The sequence below is a fragment of a genome, unplaced genomic scaffold (assembly GCF_019419815.1).
Source record: "Pyrus x bretschneideri cultivar Hongxiangsu unplaced genomic scaffold, Pyrus_bretschneideri_v1 Contig20, whole genome shotgun sequence".
Lineage (NCBI taxonomy): Eukaryota > Viridiplantae > Streptophyta > Magnoliopsida > Rosales > Rosaceae > Pyrus > Pyrus x bretschneideri.
Window position 1 is genome coordinate 5,065,541 of NW_025999502.1, and position 18,904 is coordinate 5,084,444.

Sequence of the window (18,904 nt, forward strand, 5' to 3'; positions counted from 1 at the left end):
TAATTGTGAGAGAGAAATTTCAATGTGTTAGAACACGGCCCGGTATCCTAAGTGTCCTAATACAAGTAGTTGGATACTAAAAAAAAAATTTCAACCATTTGTATTGTTACATTAGTGTACCGAGCCGTTTCCTCGTATACTGAAAAATTTCTCTTCTTTCACATTACTTGATAAATTGATAAAAAAAAAAAAAAATTGGTGGATAACGAAAGCATCGTTTGGGGAGCTCCAGATGAGGTATGCCAACACTTTCCTTGGAGATTTACTAATTTTTTCACGATTTTTAAAATTTTGAGTTGGCAGCTTGTTCGACAAACCAAAACTAACAACAAGAGAGTTGTTCGGCAGTGAATGATTGAAAAACAATTTGAAATATAAAAAAAAAATGTTCAGCTGGCACATCGGAACACCATGAGAATTATTCGACAGTGGCCAACTAAACAACAAGAGAACTGTTTGGCACACCAGGGCCAAACACTCTTCACGACCAAAACTTCTCGTCCAAAATCGAAATTTCACTTTTTCCAACCCTCAAAATCTAAAACTACCAAACCAGAGATCGATAATCAGTTCAAATCATTCCAAAACAAAACAGATTAAGCGACAAAACAATGAACTGAAGCAACGTCTTGAAATCTCAATAGTTGCTAAAGGCTAAAGTGTAGTTACAACAATTGAAAGTGCACTTTGCATTAAAGGAAGAATGCAGGAGACGAAACAGGAAATTGTACTCAAGTTCCTTGGAGGAGGACGTCTGATGTATTCGTAACGTCTTTCCCACCATTTCAGTCTTGACAGGGGACTGGCAGTCAATTCATCTCCTGTTGTCGTATGAAGATGTAGATGTTAGACCTGCTTCGTCTAAAGAGATTAAAAATGATGCAAAAAAAACTGAGAAAATAAAACATCAACGTACAAATGAATGCAATCTCTCTTTTGGTGAAATGGCAACTGCTGTAATCAACAACAATAAACAAAGGAGTTTTGTAATTAACAGCATCCGTCAACGTTCTGAACATTACTTTCCTGTGGAATTTCCACGAGGATCCAACTCTAAATTCTAAATAGTGCTGAAATATAAGGGGAAAATGTAAAAGGAGATGCAAAATGTTGAACTACAAGTAAAATATTGGATAAAGCAGGCATAGATCAAGGGCAGGAAGAAGGAAAAGATTTCAGAATAGGAAGTTACCAGAACTGCTAGATGAGATTAGTTGAGCCACATTTGTTGAACCAAGAGTTATTCAGCTTCATGCTCTTCACAAGCAGGTGAACTCAGAGGTCGTCTCTTTGAACGCTTTCAAAATTAAACTTGATATTTGGAATGTGGGAAATCTTATCCCACTCCTTGCCAGTCCCCACAATGCAATGGTCTTGGAGAACTTTAGAGTCAGTGATCGTCAAATTCTGTAGTGGTGTCTTTTTCAGGAAGTTTGGCAGCACGTCTAAGCAAAAGCAGGAGTTAATCTCTAAGGAAAGAAGACATGGCATTATTCTACACGAAATATCTTCTTCCGTAGACCTTAAGCTCCCTTCCCACACTTTCCACTTTGCCAAGGAAGAAAACCGAAGTTCACTTAATTTTGGGAATGAAACAAATGTTGATATTTCTGCACCATCAGTTCCTATGCCCAAAAACTCAAGCCCCACATTTTTCACACTTTTCATAAGACATATTTCAAGTGATTCAAGGGATGGAAGTTTTCCCAGAGGAGGCAAGGCCTCAGAATATTGGCAGGAATACAAGACAAGCCTTCTCAAATTAGTTAAGGACATCATCCAATCCGGAGAAATGGTGGTGCCTCTGTGCTTCCGTATCTCTAAGGCTTCTAAATTTGAATGTGGCTGTAAGCATTCCAGTATTATTTCATCTTCAAGCCTCCGCTCTCCACTCCAATCAAAATCGAGCCTCACATTAACAAGGAGCTTGCTATACATAAGTTCTGCTTTCTCAGCCTCCCCCACGTTTTCTATATTGCCACACTTGCATATCCGAATGTAACCTTGAAATTTGTTTAACTTTTTCAAATCTCCCAACTGTAACGCTTCATTCTTGTCACAACGTGCCACACCAAACATATCTAGCGTTTGAAGAGAAGTAAGTCTTGCAATTCCTTTCGGTAATCTCTCTAGATTAAAAGACCAATCAATATGAAGATGTCGTAAGTTTACTAGTTTCCCCATCGCTTCTGGGAGTCTTTGAAGTCGCATGCAATCTTTGATCAACAAGGTTTGCAAATTAGATAAATCACAGAGTTTCTCAGACAAGCTTTCCAACTCATCATTACCAGATAAATTGAGATATCTCAAATGCATAAACTCACCAATCTCTTCTGGTAGTTCTTTGAACCAGCAATCACTCAAATCTAATGTCCTAAGACTTGATAGATGCGAGAATATAGCAGGATTTATGGTGGTGTTTGTGGAATCCAAAATGAAGAGAGTTCGTAGACTCTTTCCATTCCAAGTTGACGCAGGAAATGCAGCATCAGGTGCTAGAACAAAAGTAGAATGACGAATCTTTTCAATCACTAGGTTATATTCCTCTGCAACACCATCAACATCCATGATAAAGCATTCAGATTTTGTGAGGAATTGAGCAAAGTCATGCACTAAGTCATGCATCTTGCATCTTATAATGTTTCCTTGATGATCTTTTTCAAAATCCTGGAAGAAAGACCGCATTGCTAAATCCATAAAGTATTCTTGACCTAATATTTCCTTTTCTTTATTTCCGTCGAAATGAAGATAACCCTGTGACATTCACAATTTAATCAAATTATCTCTTTCAATCATGTAATCTCTTGGAAAAATCGCACAATATGAGAAACAACGTCTTAGTGCAGGGGACAAATCATAATAGCTCAGCAGGAATGGAGCAAACACTTTTGTGTTGACATCTTCCGGTTCCCACATCCCATTGTGCAAAACATATTCCCACTGCCGTCTAGTATTTTGAAAGCGCATGAGAGCTCCCATTGTCTTTGCAGCAAGAGGCAAACCATGACACTTGCTTCTTTTCCCTACCAATTTCTTCTAGTAGCTTGCACTCACTTGTATCCCTTCCGAAAAATGCTATCTGGCTAAATATCAACCAAGAATCATCCTCGGACAATTTCCCCAGAGTAATCATACCGTTGGTTCCATCATCCGAGCAACACTCTCATTTCTTGTGGTCACCAAAATTCTACTGCCTACACCGCCGGCATCCAAAGGCCGCCTCAGAAGTTCCCATTTTGAGGAGTCTTCATTCCATATATCATCTAGAACAAGAAGAAACTTCTTCCCAGCAATAGCTTCATGTATATGCTCTATTAAAAGATCCAGCTCAACCAACTTCTGGGTCTGACCAAGAACAGCTTCGAGAATCTCTTTGGCAACCTTCGCTGCATCGAAAGGGTCCGAAACGCACACTCAAATTCACAAATCAAAATGGGTTCTGAGTCTTCTGACCCTGTCGTCGTTATACACCAATTGAACAAGAGTGGTCTTTCCCATCCCACCCATCCCCACAACAGGGATGACATCGACATCGTGCCTCGTACCGTCTCCACTGCTCTCAGACACTAACCTGCTCATCAAAACCTTCTTATCTTCGTCTCGGCCATAAATGGCAGATTCCTCAATCAAGGAAGTAGTTCCCGATCTCGCAGGTTGTTCAATTTGTTCAACCTCTCCAACGTTGTTCAACTTATTCAACCAATTAAAACCGTATTTGCCTCTCTCGGACGCAATAGCATTCAATCTCTCCCTCAGTTCATTCATTTTGACGGCGATTTGACGGCGTTGACAGACGCGGCGGACTTGACTGAAACAAAGGAAGGAGTTGAGTATGCAGGACCGTACCTTCTCGGAGAATCCGAACTGGAGTTTTTGAATCTTGATTTTGAGAAGAGCGGTGTCCCACTCGTCCAACACTTCCTCCAAGTCGGAGACGGCGTCTTTGAGGTCGCACAGCCAGTTACGGACGAAGGCCTCTTTCAGTTGTCTCCGCTCTGCGTCCTCCAGCAGCGGTTGGATTTCACGGAGGACGGAGGCCAGTTGGGTGTCTCCCTTGTCGGTCGGTGAGCCCGGACACGAGGGCTTCGGCCATTGTGGGAGCTGATGCCGCGCCTAATTGACAGGTCTAAGAAATTAAAAGAGAAGGCAACGACTATGCGCGCGCGCGCGCGTTCGAGAGAGAGAGAGAGAGGGAGATAACTTTATTTATTTTAACTTTTGTCAAACCATACTGTTTTCGCATTTTACACCACAAGATTTGGATTATTACCAAATGCGCTCGAGATTTAAAGTTTCGCATATTACACCATGTAGTTTTTTGAATTCCACCATTTTATTCATCCGTCAATTTCACTGTATACTTAAAAATTAAGTGTTGACGTTGTATAAATTGAATCCACGTTTGAAGTACGCCTTGCACCATGTGACAATAGTTTAGATTATTGACGTCAAAAAGCGTAAAATACTTATTGTCGAAATTGTCCTTAGACAGATGATTTAAACACAATTAACATTGTTTTCATTTTTTTTTCCTTTCTTTTTTTTGTTTTTTAGGTAAAAACTTGTTTTTTTCTTTATTAAATAAATGGGGGAGTCTGCACTCACCTTCCACCTTCGGCACTCTAATTTTTTTTTTTTTAATATAACCGAGCACAAATTAATCTCAAACTCGTTATTCATAAGATTTGAATATAGGATTTCTCACTTACAAATAAAAAATAACCCTAGTAAATCATAAAACTAAATCACTAAACTGTGTTCGTGTACTTACATGAAATGAGTTCACCATCATGCAATACATTATTAAAATGTTAGTTGCGAACTTCTTGTCGTTTCATGTAAGTTTCACTCCCAAACAGTAAATTATACTTTTATGTTGTCGTGGCGACAAGGTCGTCGGTGATTGATACATCTGGCGCAAGTGGTGGTGGTTTCAAGACCGTCAAGTCGTTGCTCAAATTCCATCGAGGGTGCGGTTGGAGTGGCCCAAATTCAATGGCAAATCATTGGGATCCTCGTTCGAGGTGAAACAATAGCGGTCTTTACTAAAAATTTAAGAAAAATTACAATCTTCAAAGAGGACTTCCTGGATTAAATCCAAACTCTCTTCAAACTAAAAACACACAAGAATTAGTTGGCATAAAAGCACCTGCAAATGGACCTATTGTAAGTAGTTTAGTTCAAGGATCATCTCTGCTTGACCCACACGTTAAACCATCTTTTCATGTTGACGTTGATTACGTGGATGGATAAACTTTTACCCATGTAATCAACGTCAACATGATCTACTTTTCTGCATGAATTAGAACTTAAGCTATATACTAAGAACCCAGGTGCGCATACAAGGAACATCATCTACTATTTCATCCCAATACAGCAAGCTGACTAGAGCTTTCAGTTTCAGATGATTGGCTAGTCAGCTTGCTTTATCTTGTTGCAACCACACTTCATTAATCGTTATACGCTTAAATTTGTTACCGACTGCTAATGTATCCAAAATCGATCCAGCAAATATATATACAAACCCGAAAATTTGTTATCTAACTGCTAATGTATGTACATTTCTTCAATTCATGTAGTAATACTTGAAGGAGAACAAGCAATAACGAACCATGACAAACTCTTATCCTTGAAAAGGAAAAAAATGTCTGAAGGGGAAGTTCATCAAATCTGCAATGCCTGAGAGTCTCAAAGAGTAACTCAAGAGGTGTCCTGTTCGAATGCAAGCATCAAACGTCAAATTTGATATTCGGGATGTGAGAAATCTTGGACCACTCTTTTCCTTTCGACTTTTGGCAATGTTTTTGGAGGATCTTACACTTGCTGATCGTCAAATTCTGCAGCGGTATCTCTTTCAAGAAGTGTGGCAAAGTCTTTACGCAAAAGCAGGAGTCAATCTCTAAGGACATGAGACATGGCATGATTTGGATCGAACTATCTTCTTTCTTGGACTTTGATGCCCCTGCCCATGCATTCCACTTGAACAAGGAAGAAAAACGAAGTTCCCTCAGTTTCGGGAATGAAACTAAACAGCACTTTTCTGCACCACCGGTTTCTATCCCCAAAAACTCGCACCCCACCTTTTTCATGCTTTTCATATGACATATTTCGAGTGATTCAAGGGACAGGAGTTTCCCCAAAGGAGGTAGAGACTCACAATCCAGGCAGGAATGCAGGATAAGCCTTCTCAAATTCGTTAAACTCATCATCCAATCTGGAGACACGGTTCTGCCTCTATACTTCCGAATCTCTAAAGATTCCAAATTCGGATGTGGTTGTAAAGCTTCAAGTATAATTTTATCTTCGTGTCCCCTCTCTTCACTCCCATCAAAATCTAGAGTCAAATCAACAAGGTTTCCTCTGTTTACGAGTTCCGCTTTCTCAGCCTCATTCACATCTTCTAGGTTCCCACACCCACATATATGAAGATACCCTTCAAGCTTGTTCAAATTTTTCAAATCTCCCAGCTTAAATGCTTCTTCGTTGTCATACTGTGGTAGGACGAGCATATCTAGTGTCTGTAGAGAAGTCAGTTTTGCAATTCCCTTGGGCAAACTCTCTAGATTAAAAGAACAATCAATGTGAAGGTGTCTTAAGTTCAATAGCTTCCCCATCCTCTCTGGTAGTTTTCTAATTCGCATGCAATCGTTGATCAACAAAGTTTGCAAGTTAGATAAATCACACAGCGTCTCAGGCAACAATTCCAGTTCGTCGTTGCTAGATAAATTGAGATATCTCAAATGTATAAACTTTCCAACCTCCTCCGGTAGTTCTTTGAACCAGCAGCGACTCAGATTTAGTGTTCGCAGACATGTTAGATGCAAGAGTATATCAGGGTTTATCGCAATGTTCATTGAACTCAATGTGAAGAGTGTACGCAGTCCTTTTCCGTTGCAAGCTGAGTTAGGAAATGCAGCCCCAGGTGCTAGGACAAAAGTAGAATGACGGGCTACTTCAATGTTTGCCTCTCCGAGGTCAGCCCCAGGTGCTAGGGCAAAAGAAGATTCACAGGTGCCTCCACTGCCAGACTCTTCAACACAATCAATACCCGTGATAAAGCAGTCATACCTTGTGACATATTGGACCAAGCGATGCACTTCTTCATGCATCTTGCATTTTACAATGCTTCCTTTATAGTCTGTTTCAAAGTCTTGGAAGAAAGACCGCATCGCTAAATTCATAAAGCATTCTTGGCCTAATATTTCCTTCTCTTTATTTCTGTCGACATTGAAACCAAGATAACCTTGCGACATCCACATTTTGATCAAATTGTCTCTCTCAATGACGTGACCTTTCGGAAATATTGCACAGTATGAGAAACAACATCTAAGCACAGGTGGCAGATCATGATAGCTAAACAGAAGCAGGTCAAAAGTGCTTATGTTGTTGGCATGTCCCAATTCCCACACCATTTCTCGCAAAACAGATTCCCACTGTCCTCTGGTATTCTTAAAGTGCATGAGACCCGCCAAGGTCTTTATCGCAAGAGGCAAGCCATAGCACTTCTTTACAATTTTCTTACCAATTCTTTCGAGTTGTTTGCACTCACTTGCATCCCTTCCGAAAAAAGCTCTCTGTCTAAACATTAACCACGCATCTTCATGCGACAATGAGCTTAGATCAATTACGCTAGTAGCTCCCATCATCTTAGCAATGTTGCTAGTTCTTGCAGTCACCAAAATCCTACTCCCTGCTGCACCGAAACGCAAAAGCTTCCAAAGAACATACCCCTTTGAGAAGTCTCCATCCCGGAGATCCCACGCATTATCAAGGACTAGAAGGAACTTCTTTCCACCGATCGATGCACGAATACTCTCAAACAAAGCTTCCCGTTCAACAAAGTTTAACGTTCCACTCTTACGAGGGATAGCTTCAAGAATTTCTCTGGCAACCCTCGTCCCATCAGGCGAAACAGAGTCACACCCCCAAATCCTCAAATCGAAATGGGTTCTGACACTTTGATCATTATATGCTAACCGGGCAAGAGTGGTTTTCCCCATCCCACCCACCCCAACAATTGAGATTACACCATTCCCCCAACACCCTTCACTCCTCTCAGGTACCAATTTGCTTATCAAAATCTTCGTATCTTCGTCTCGGCCATAGATTGCGGACTCTACTTCTTCAATTAACTTATAAGTGGCAGTTCCAATTCCTAGTCTCCCGGATTGTTCAACCTCTCTATTTTTTACAGAATTAAACTTGAACCTATGTCTCTCAGTTGCAATCTCACTCAGTCTTTCCCTCAAACGCTTTATCCTCTTTGCAATTCGAACCCAATCGACTATATCAGTGCAACAAAAGCACGAGGTGAGTTGGGAAAAGCATACCTTCACAAAGCTAAAAGCTTTCGATATTCCACGACTTTCTTCTTCTTCTTCTTCCTTCTGGGTATCTTCTGATTCAGGGACGGCAGCGCTGCAGCACTCATCGAGCATGTCCTCGATGTCGCAGCTGGCGTCTTTGAGCTTGTCCAACCACGCTCTGACTGGCTCCTCCTTCACTCGCCTCTTCTCGGCGTCCTCGAGAACGGGTTCGATGTCGCGGAGGATTCTGGCGAGCTCTGGGAATCTGTGTTTTTCTTGGAGCTGGTCTATGAGTCTGGAGACCAAGGCGAGTGCATCAGCCATGATCGGAGCTGTAGCTTCACTAGCAAGAAAGAATGGAAAAGGGTAGGAAACTTAGGACAGGGGAAGATATATTTGTACAAGAAAATACCCATTAGAAAAAAGGAATGAGAAACATTGACCAAAAAAAAAAAAAAGCAACGTTGACCAAACAGGAAAAAGGAAGGGAATGAGAAAGACATCAAATATACCGTTGCCCAATTTTATAATAATGTTTCACGTGTGTCCAAAATAGTGTTCAATCTCGTATTTTCAGTTTCTGTGTTTGCCTTTCGAATCAACTCCCAGGAAGGTGCGTAGAGCTTTCGATTTTCTTGCTGTTCGAGTGTTGACACCACTTTCTTTTTTCTGTTTGTTTTTATTGACACTTGTTTACGGCACCGCATAATTTTCTTCTGGGCTCGTTATTTAGGTTTCGGGGTACATATTTATGCTGTGTGCTTATTGCAATTAAGCCGCTTTCTTGTAAATTTCTTTTTGTTGGTAATAAAGTCATCTTCATATCATCTTTAGAAATTTTTATTCGATTTGTAACCGTTTAGTTTTATGTTATCTAATCATTAATTATTAGTTTGGCTTAAAGTCTAGTGATTTCAATAAGTACAACAAACTCTTTGTTTTCACTTGGAGTTTGAAGCTTTACATCTTTTCAGTATTACTTTGTAGAATGAGTTAAGAATTCATTTAGTTTTCCTTCAATATTTGGCTTTTTTTAATCAATTATATGCATCTTTGATGTGGCCTGTATTTTTAAATCAGATACATTCAGTCTAAATTTTAATTAAGATACGTGTCAATTTTATAACAATAAAATTAATAAAAATTAAATTTATTAACATATTTCAATCAATAATTCAAAAAAAAAAAAAAAAAAAAAGAAAACGACACACGACAAAAACGAAACTAAAAAAAAATATATATACTTTTGTGAGTTTTCAAATTTTTAATTAGTTTAATTTTTAGTTTTCAATAAAGTAATCTCACCATCATCTTCTTTAGTTTCCCCAGGAGGGGCCACAAAGAACGGTTCGGATGGCACTGCCCCTTCATCGTGCCAATTCTTAGCTTTCTTCTCTACCAAATCAATCTGCAAATATATATTCAAAGAATTTGAATAAGAAACTAGCTCGAAATCGGTATGGTATAATACAAAGTGGAAAATGGAAGTAGGGCATGTAATTTTGTAACTTTAACTAATTAACTATACCTTGGTGAGGGTGTTGGGAAAGTTGCATGGGCGCTGAGCTCCGCAGCATAAGCGTATCTGTATTTTTGGCCCAGAAAAGCGGGGTTTATGCTGCACATGTCCATCCCTCTTCCATGCTCATTTGGGTCTAGTGCTGCCTCCAATTTTCCATATGGACTCCCATCCAGTGGTATTCGAATCTACCAACCCTGTGTTTTCCATCAAGAAAACAACAACAAATTAGTTTACAAAATTTAAGTAATAATCTAATCATCAACTTCTATGTTATTTATCTTACAAAATTTATATAATTTACACATTTAGTCTCCTTAGCACTACCCAACAAATTAATCGCTAGCTCCATGTTAAATTGAATACACAATTTTTTTTGTCGGTGAATTTAGGTCACATATTGAGTTAATTTTGTGCTTTTTATTCTAGAAAATGATAGAGAATTATTATTAGCATTCCAAAAATCTAGTTGTGCACTTCTCATAAATAGTATTTTTCTTTCTAAAAATAGAGAGTTTGGAGTGCACAACTAGATTTTTCGATTGCCAATAATAAACATGATAAAAATTCAGCAATATAACTTTTTTCTTGCTTTCATGTTAGATAGATATTCATGTCATTAACGTACTGAGTATCTGGTAGTACATCTTTGCCAGTATATGACCGAAGATTTTGTATCTTAAGCTTGTTCAGAATCGTTGTGTCAGCGTTGTGTTCGCAACAATCTGCCTACCATCCTCATCTGTCTCTGCATAAGCATTAATGAAATGGAACGTAATGTATAATGGAACTTCCACACTCGCCACCTTCAAAACAAAGAAATTGTATACAATTAATAAATCAAAAGAAGAACAAAAAGCAAACTAGTTAGTACCCAAAACATCAGATTGGTAGGAACTTACAATGTTGCCACTAGCTTTACACATAACATGCATAAACGCCTTGGAGTCAGGGTGCCACTCAAACTTGTACAAGGGAGTGGGTTCGGCCTTGAGCAAATTCCCAGCACAATACCTCAGTGGCATCTCGGGCACCATGATGTAGTGCTCGGTCACAGGGAAAGAGTGCACCCAACCCGGAGCCGGTCCACGGCTACAATCAACCCGCCCGATCACCTTCCTCTCATTAGTACCCGGCTCCATCCTGACTGCCAAATATCCTGGGTTGATTAAATCCGGCAACAAAGTCAAAAACTCGGTATCAGTCACGATAAGATGTGCCGAGTGTTTTCATTTTCATTTCATTTATCGTAATATATTTTGTTGTAAATATTCAGATAAATTAATTTTTGTTATATAATATATTTTGATGTACTTTGTCTTCTTCATTTAGGTACAATAAATTCATTATAATATATTTCAATGCATACATTTAAGTACACACATTTCGATACAAATATTTAGGTACATTAATTCAATATAATACATTTCGATACATATATTTAGGTACATTAATTTAATATAACACATTTTGGTACATACATTTCGGTACTAACATTTAAATACATTAGTTCAATATAATATATTTCTGTACTAACATTTAGATATATTAATTGAGTCTTTCAAGTTTGAAGAATGTTAAATAAAATTAATAAATTAAAAAACTCTTTTTTGGTCATTTTTTTAAAAAATATATATATATATATATATTAATAACTTTAAATATTTATAGGAGACATGAAATAAAATGCACATTAATTATTTCGAATTAATGACACATCAAGGGATTATAATCAATATGTAATCTAACACCAAGTTTATTTTAAATTTAAATCTTCTTAAAAGATTAAAGTTAAAAAAACCCCTAAATAATAAGCAGTGTGGCTGATTAAGTACTAATCACAAGCGATTTGGAACGCCCAACAATCCTATCCAATGTGATGTATATACATTAAATTTCATCATTAAATGATGTAGAATTTTATAACATTTTAGATGTATTTAATTACGAATTTGTTCTGAAGAATTTTAAAAAGTTAAGAAATTTGAAGGAATTGAAAGGATTTTGTTGTGTATTTTAAACGCTCACAAATCTCACATCCTCTTATGAGATTTCGAGAAAATTGAATAAAATATTTTCATAAAATTTCTACAAATTAATTAAATTTTAGAAAAATTCATAAATTTATAAATTTATTAAAATCTCTTAATATCTCAATGGAATAGATCTTCTTAAATTAGGGTTAAGTTCGAATTTTCTTGAGGTCATTTCCATTGTAATTTTTTTTGTTTGTTTTTGAGGGGTGTTTTAGTCTAATAAATCTTTTGTTTCATTCCTATTAGTAGAGATTACAGAGTGATTTTTCGTTCGCTCCAATTTTCTACAGGGCTACGGTGGAGTGTTGTGGTTCCATAAGGTACCATTTGGTAAGTGGGATGGGGGCGGAATGCTCTCGTTTCACGTTTGGTGCGTCAAAAATAGTGCGACGCGTTGTCCCACATAACGAGTTTTGGCTGAATTTTCATTTCACCTTCCCCCTAGAACAACTCGTTCCACCCCCGTCGAACACAAAATTATAACATTTTAAGACAAAAATTTCCCTTATCTTTTTCAATATTTACACTATTCAAATCATAAAACAAATCCTAAAATTTTAAGCAAACTGATGAAAATGTTTGAAAACTTTGAGTTTTAACGAAAGATAAAAACGTGTTGTAAGTGAATAGTACTTACTATAAGTGATTTTTAGAGAAAATGCTAAATAAACAGTACCAGTGTTTGGTTATGACTCTCATCTTCTTTGCCGCTGCCTTTTCCTGTAGCCTTCCTCCTCATCCTCTCCGGTTGTAGCTGCATCTCCAGGTTCGATCTCGATCTTATCCCGTAGCCGCTGCATCTTCAAGTTCGGTCTTGATCTCTATAGATCTTTAATTTTACTTTTTTTATTGGGTTTTACTTTTTTGTTTTCTTGATTTTTTCCATGGAAAATAGGATGATTATGTGTTGACTCTAAAAATTACAAAACCTACGTGGTGCGCAGGCCGAGTAACTAATGAGCTAACCACGTCATTCGGTTAATGCGGGGCGTGCCAACTCGTCGGTCGAGGAGTAAAATTTGTTGATGTTGCGTTGAGCGTGTTGTTGACTTCTTTATCTTGCGACTGCGATCGAGGAACAAATCTCGACCTTTGGATTCTCGAGCCTGAAGACAAAGCTACTAGTTCTGCGAAGTTCACAAATCGTCGACGCCGGATTCAGTCACAGTGATTATATTCGTGAGAGTATAAGCACGTCGAATCGACACCAGATTGTACGGACACAAGTATTCAAAGGTGATGTATGTCTTGATGGTGAATGTGGTTCGGCCGTCAGAATGCCGAACTCTGAAACTCACCTGTGAGTATCCAATCATAAAATCACTCGGCGTTTAATGTGCCGAATGTCGTAACTCGTAACACCTTACTTTGCCGAGAAGGCTAATAAGATGACCTCTGCCAATAAGGATTCGGAAACCTTTCTCGACCGAGACTTAGATAGGTAACCAGTCGGCCTCGACACAGTGCTGTTTATCCAAACTGAAAGTGCTCCTGGGTCGGCTGATTCTACGGCAACAGTGCTGTTTATCCAAATTGAATGTGTTCGCTGGTTGCCTTCACAGTGCTGTTTATCCAAACTGAAGATGTGTCGGCGGGAAAAAGAAAAAAAAAATCTCAAGATGTTTGAGAGGTTTTGCGCATGGCAGTTGTGTGTTGAATTGAAGGTCCTTTTTTTCGTTGCCACTGCCTCTATTTATAGATTTTGTAATGCTCAGCCACTGAAATAAAGTATTCCAGTTCCATTATAACTCTCAGCGTCCATATATTGTGATAAAGAACCTTTTTGATAATATCCCTCAAAGTTAAGATTCCTCAGGTCAATGTCGTGTGCTCCTTTCATCTTTGCAGAACATCAATCTAATCCAAAGATTGGTTATAATATTTAAATGTCGTGGATCTCTGTCATCCAAATTCCATGTACCAATGACATTCCAATTTGCATCATTATCTTAACTTCAACATTATCCCAAAACCATGCATCTTGACTATTCAAACCTCATCTTAATGCACCATCACCATGCATTCAAAACCTAGCCTACCTAGGTTTCTCATCTCACCATTATCCAAGCCTTGCAAATCCCATGCTGTGCTACATGTTTAGAATTCAAGCCGAGTTGCTTTAATCCACACGGTACACTACTAACAAATCCAAATTAAATCGGACTATATCACTTGCTTCGGGATATAATTCGCATCCTATTTATCTAGTTGAAAAAGATGCTAGGATAATTCATATTAAAAGATAATTATTATGATAAAAACCATAATATTATCCTTTAATATTGATAAAAAATTATCTCCAATTTTCCATCTGACGATTGAGAGCTATGCTCACTCAACGGCCTTGATTGTATGGGCCGATGGTGTAAATTTGGATCCAAACATTATGAGAAAATAAGTTAGTTTTCTTGGTTTCTCTGGTTTAACTTGTGCTTGGGAATTGTATTTGATTAGTGGTATGTTTGTGTTTGGTTGTAAATCTACAGAGTAAATGACCTAAGGGTACAAACTTAAACTCAACATCCCTTCTTTGTGGTTACATTGTGAGCAGGTATTTGTGTTATGTGTTTTTTTTCTTGTTTACGTGTTAATATTTACCAACCGCATCCGAGTGTGCATATTTTGAAATGTTAGCGGCTCATTGCTAGGCGATTTTTCATCATGTAACTGCTAGCTATGAGAAGGAACCCGTAGTGAATTATTCTTTTGAACTTGTTGAAATATAGAAGGGTCTCTCTTTAATAATCACCAACATTTGGTTTCTCTAATCTCTAGTTCTAAGTGGAGCCAATTTCTAGGGCTAATTAGTTTTCTGGTACATGGTATAGAAAGAAATTATTGAATTTAGAATTCAGTTGACATTCTTACCAAGAAGATTTAAAGGTCATAGTCAAGCTATTCTTCATGCCTTTATGCTCTAACATGTGTAGAGATTTATGTTTTATTTGTTAGATAAACGTACAGAAGATTCCGCTTTGATTAATGGATTATTTTCTTTGCTAATGTGAATCTGTGATACACTTAGATAAGCGGTTAGGTATTTATTTTTTCATACGAATGAGATGTAATGTGAACTAAAATTTTCTTTTTACATGGGCCACTATTTCTGGATTCATCATTCATATTGAATTCCTTTTGTCCTAATTAACCATTTAGTTATGTGAGCTCTTATTTCTGCTTTCTGGAGCGAATAAACCTTTAATTTCCTTTGCAATTGTGTGTTTCAATAATGTGTATATAATTGGCTCTTCTAGGATGTACCCAATCAAGCTTGGTACTTGGTAGTTATGCATTCGCATGTCGTCATGAAGGTTTCATCATGTGCATATTTCTTCCCTTCATAATATTTTTACCTCTTTGGACAGAGGGCTGCGCCTCCATCATCCTCCTTGCGACCTATCTAGGGTTTTCACTTTTTCAGACCCCTTTCTGGGATTTTCCGGGGGATTTCCGAGCTCGTCAAAATGGCCTCCCGATTCATCGATGTCGGAGCCTCTTCTCCTTCCTCTTTTTTTTCTTCTAGGGTTCCGAACTGCAACCAACTCTCCTGCCTTAGTTCTATGCCATCCAAATCCCCAAGGTACCTACATTGTCGTCCTTCCAATGCTTCTTCTTTCTCACTCTCTCGAAGCCACATAGACTGCTGTCTAAGAGCCGCCATCGAAGATACCAATGGTAAATGCCACAGCAAAGGCGAAATCAAGCATTCGATTTTGACAGCTTTGTCGCCGTTGGACGGCCGTTATTGGGGTAAAGTCAAGGAATTGGCTCCTTTTATGAGCGAATATGGCCTAATCTACTACAGAGTTTTCGTTGAGGTACTTCGAGTTTTGTAATTTTTGTTGCGTTTTCTTTATTTGAATTTGATGAAGGTGTAATTGTCCTTCTTAATTTCAGATCAAATGGCTGTTGAAACTTTCACAAATCCCGTAGGTCACAGAGGTGCCCAGTTTCAGTGGAGATGCTCAATCTTACATGCAAGGAATCATCGATGGATTTAGCGTCGATGATGCAGCGGAAATAAAGAAGATTGAGAAAATTACTAATCATGATGTGAAAGCAGTGGAGTATTTTTTGAAACAGAAAAGCAGTTCGCATCCAGAGATAGCTAAGGTGAATCCCTTTATCGAGTTATTTAAATTCCGAAACAAGCTTGAAGCTGCTCCTTTATATTTGATACTGTCCCGTTGATAGCTTTGTTTCATATGTTTGAGAATCGTGTAATATTTTGTTACTGTAGGTGCTTGAGTTTTTCCATTTTGCTTGCACATCTGAGGACATCAACAATCTTGCTCATGTGTTGATGTTAAAAGATGCTACGAACAATGTTTTGTTTCCTGTCATGGATGAGCTGGTTGAGGCAATATGTGACATGTCAAAGGATAATGCTTCCGTTCCCATGCCTTCTCGGTCAGACTGCGTAACCCACCACTTTGGGGAAGGAAATGGCAATTTTCGCTGTCAGGTTAAGCATACAAAGGCGCAGAATTTCTCAGGTTGAAATCATGGGGAAGTTTGCTGGTGCAGTAGGAAATTACAATGCTTATCTTGTTGCATATCCTGATGTTGATTGGCCTCAGATTGCTGAAGAGTTTGTAACATCTCTTGGAGTGAGTTTTAATCCACGTTACTCAGATCGAGACTCATGACTATATGTCAAAAGTTTTCAATGGCCTCAACCGTTTCAATAATATATTGATTGACTTTGATAGTGATATATGGCGCTACATATCTTTGGGTTACTTCAAGCAGACAACTAAGGCTGGTGAAATTGGGTCGTCAACAATGCCTCACAAAGTGAACCTATTGATTTTGAAAATAGTGAAGGTAATCTTGGTTTTGCTAGTGGAAGTCTTTCCTACTTGAGTGAGAAGTTGCCTAAATCACGTCTGCAGCGTGACTTGACTGATTCTACTGTTCTGAGGAACATGGGTGTCGGATTAGGTCACTCTCTTCTTGCTTACAGAAGCACACTGCAGGGAATAGCAAAGCTACAGGTTAATGAAGGTCGCATGAGTGAAGAGTTGAACCAATCATGGGAGGTGCTTGCAGAAGCAGTACAAACTGTTATGCGAAGATATAGTGTTCCCGAGCCTTATGAGAAGCTGAAGGAACTAACAAGAGGAAGAACAGTTACCAAAGAAAGTATAAGAAAGTTCATTAAAGGCTTGGAATTACCTGAAGAACCAAAGTCCATTTTATCAAAGCTGACACCGCATAGCTATGTTGGAGCAGCTGTTAAACTGGCCAGGACGGTGGATAGGGCTGTTAGATACACCAGAAATAACACCAATGTTAACACTGAGAGTGTGAAGATGGTGTCTGGTAAATCTTCTGGTGAATCTGAGCTTGTCAGTTTGATGGCGTTGTCACCATTGGATGGTCAGTATTGGGGTAAAGTCAAGGACTTGGCTCCATACATGAGTGAGTATGGTTTGATCTATTTCCGTGTTCTAGTTGAGATCAAATGGTTGCTATGGCTTTCACAAATCCCTCAAGTCACAGAGGTACCTACCTTTAGTGAAAATGCTCAGTTGTATTTGCTAGAAATAATTGATGGATTTAGTAATAACGATGCATTAGAAATAAAGAAGATTGAGAGAGTGACAAACCATGACGTGAAGGCGGTGGAGTACTATTTGAAACAGAGATGCCAACCACATCCAGAAATAGGCAAGGTACTTGAATTTTTTCATTTTGCTTGCACATCTGAGGACATCAACAATCTCGCTCATGCATTGATGCTGAAAGGAGCTGTGAATGATGTCATATATCCAGTCATGGATGATTTGATTGAGGCAGTATGCAACATGGCTAAAGACAATGCTCATATTTCTATGCTGTCTCATACTCACGGACAGCCTGCTTCACCCACAACTTTGGGAAAGGAATTGGCAAATTTTGCTGTCAGATTAAGAAGAGAGAGGCAAGAGATTTCTCGGGTGGAGATAATGGGAAATTTGCTGGGGCTGTAGGAAATTACAATGCTAATCTTGTCGCCTATCCTGATGTTGATTGGCCTCAGATTGCTGAAGAGTTTGTAACATCTCTTGGATTGAGCTTTAATCCGTATGTCACGCAGATTGAACCTCACGACTACATGGCAGAACTCTTTCATGCAATTTGCCAGTTCAATACCATATTGATCGACTTTGATAGAGATATATGGGACTACATATCTTTGGGTTATTTCAAGCAAATAACTAAGGCCGGTGAGATTGGGTCATCAACGATGCCTCACAAGGTAAACCCTATTGATTTTGAAAACAGTGAAGGTAATCTCGGCGTGGCTAATGGGAATCTTTGTCATCTGAGCATGAAGTTACCTATTTCACGTTGGCAGCGTGACTTGACGGATTCAACTGTTTTGAGGAACATGGGTTTGGGATTGGGGCATTCTCTTCTTGCCTACAAAAGCACACTTCAGGGAATATCAAAGCTACAGGTCAACGAAGGTTGCATATCGGAGGACTTGAACCTTACTTGGGAAGTTCTTGCTGAACCAATACAGATGGTTATGCGAAGATACGGAGTTCCTGAGCCCTACGAGAAGTTGAAGGAACTAACCAGAGGAAGAGCTGTTACCAAGGAGAGTATAGTAGATTTTATACAAGGCCTGGAATTACCTAATGAAGCCAAGACCAATCTACTAAAGTTAACGCCGCATAATTATGTCGGAGCAGCTGTTGAATTGGCTAGGACTGTTGAACTAGTCGCATAGCCGTAGATTCAGCAAAGGGCGCGGGTGAAGGTGTTATGAGCCAACAATTATACAGTTGCGGAATGTTGTTTCTTTTCTTCTTTTCCGACTTATTTGTACTCGAGGAGCCTACATTTTTATGTAATTCAGGTGTTTTCATTAGCGAGGGCTGCGACGCACCCTCCAACCACATTTTGTAACTGTCACATTGTGAGACCGCAGACAACCATGCGTTCGATTTTGATTCAACATTTTATTCACATTGGCGAAAACAGAGTAGAATTATTGTATACAGAAACTGTAACATTTAGCAATGACAATAGCAAAACAACTTGTTTACTCT

The 18,904-nt window shown here is 38.6% G+C and overlaps 1 protein-coding gene and 2 pseudogenes across 3 annotated transcripts; 1 reads left to right on the top strand and 2 right to left on the bottom strand.

The window, feature by feature from the left end:
- On the bottom strand, nucleotides 1–4,177 carry LOC103945369 (putative disease resistance protein RGA1). 3 transcript variants are annotated; one of them, XM_048583795.1, is made up of 2 exons: nucleotides 917–4,177; nucleotides 1–821 (listed from the first exon to the last, which is right to left on the bottom strand). In XM_048583795.1, exon 1 carries the CDS (start codon nucleotides 2,761–2,763, stop codon nucleotides 1,276–1,278), a length of 1,488 nt encoding a protein of 495 aa, XP_048439752.1. In that variant the 5' UTR covers nucleotides 2,764–4,177; the 3' UTR covers nucleotides 1–821; nucleotides 917–1,275. The 3 variants fall into 3 exon arrangements, with proteins under 3 accessions (XP_048439752.1, XP_048439751.1, XP_018502504.2); XM_048583794.1 differs by having other exon boundaries at nucleotides 312–852; nucleotides 1,193–4,177; XM_018646988.2 differs by having other exon boundaries at nucleotides 314–821; nucleotides 1,193–4,177.
- A 5,322-nt stretch (nucleotides 4,178–9,499) lies between these two features.
- Nucleotides 9,500–11,051, bottom strand: LOC103945458 (annotated as a pseudogene).
- Nucleotides 11,052–14,646: 3,595 nt separating this feature from the next.
- LOC125477146 lies at nucleotides 14,647–18,904 on the top strand (annotated as a pseudogene).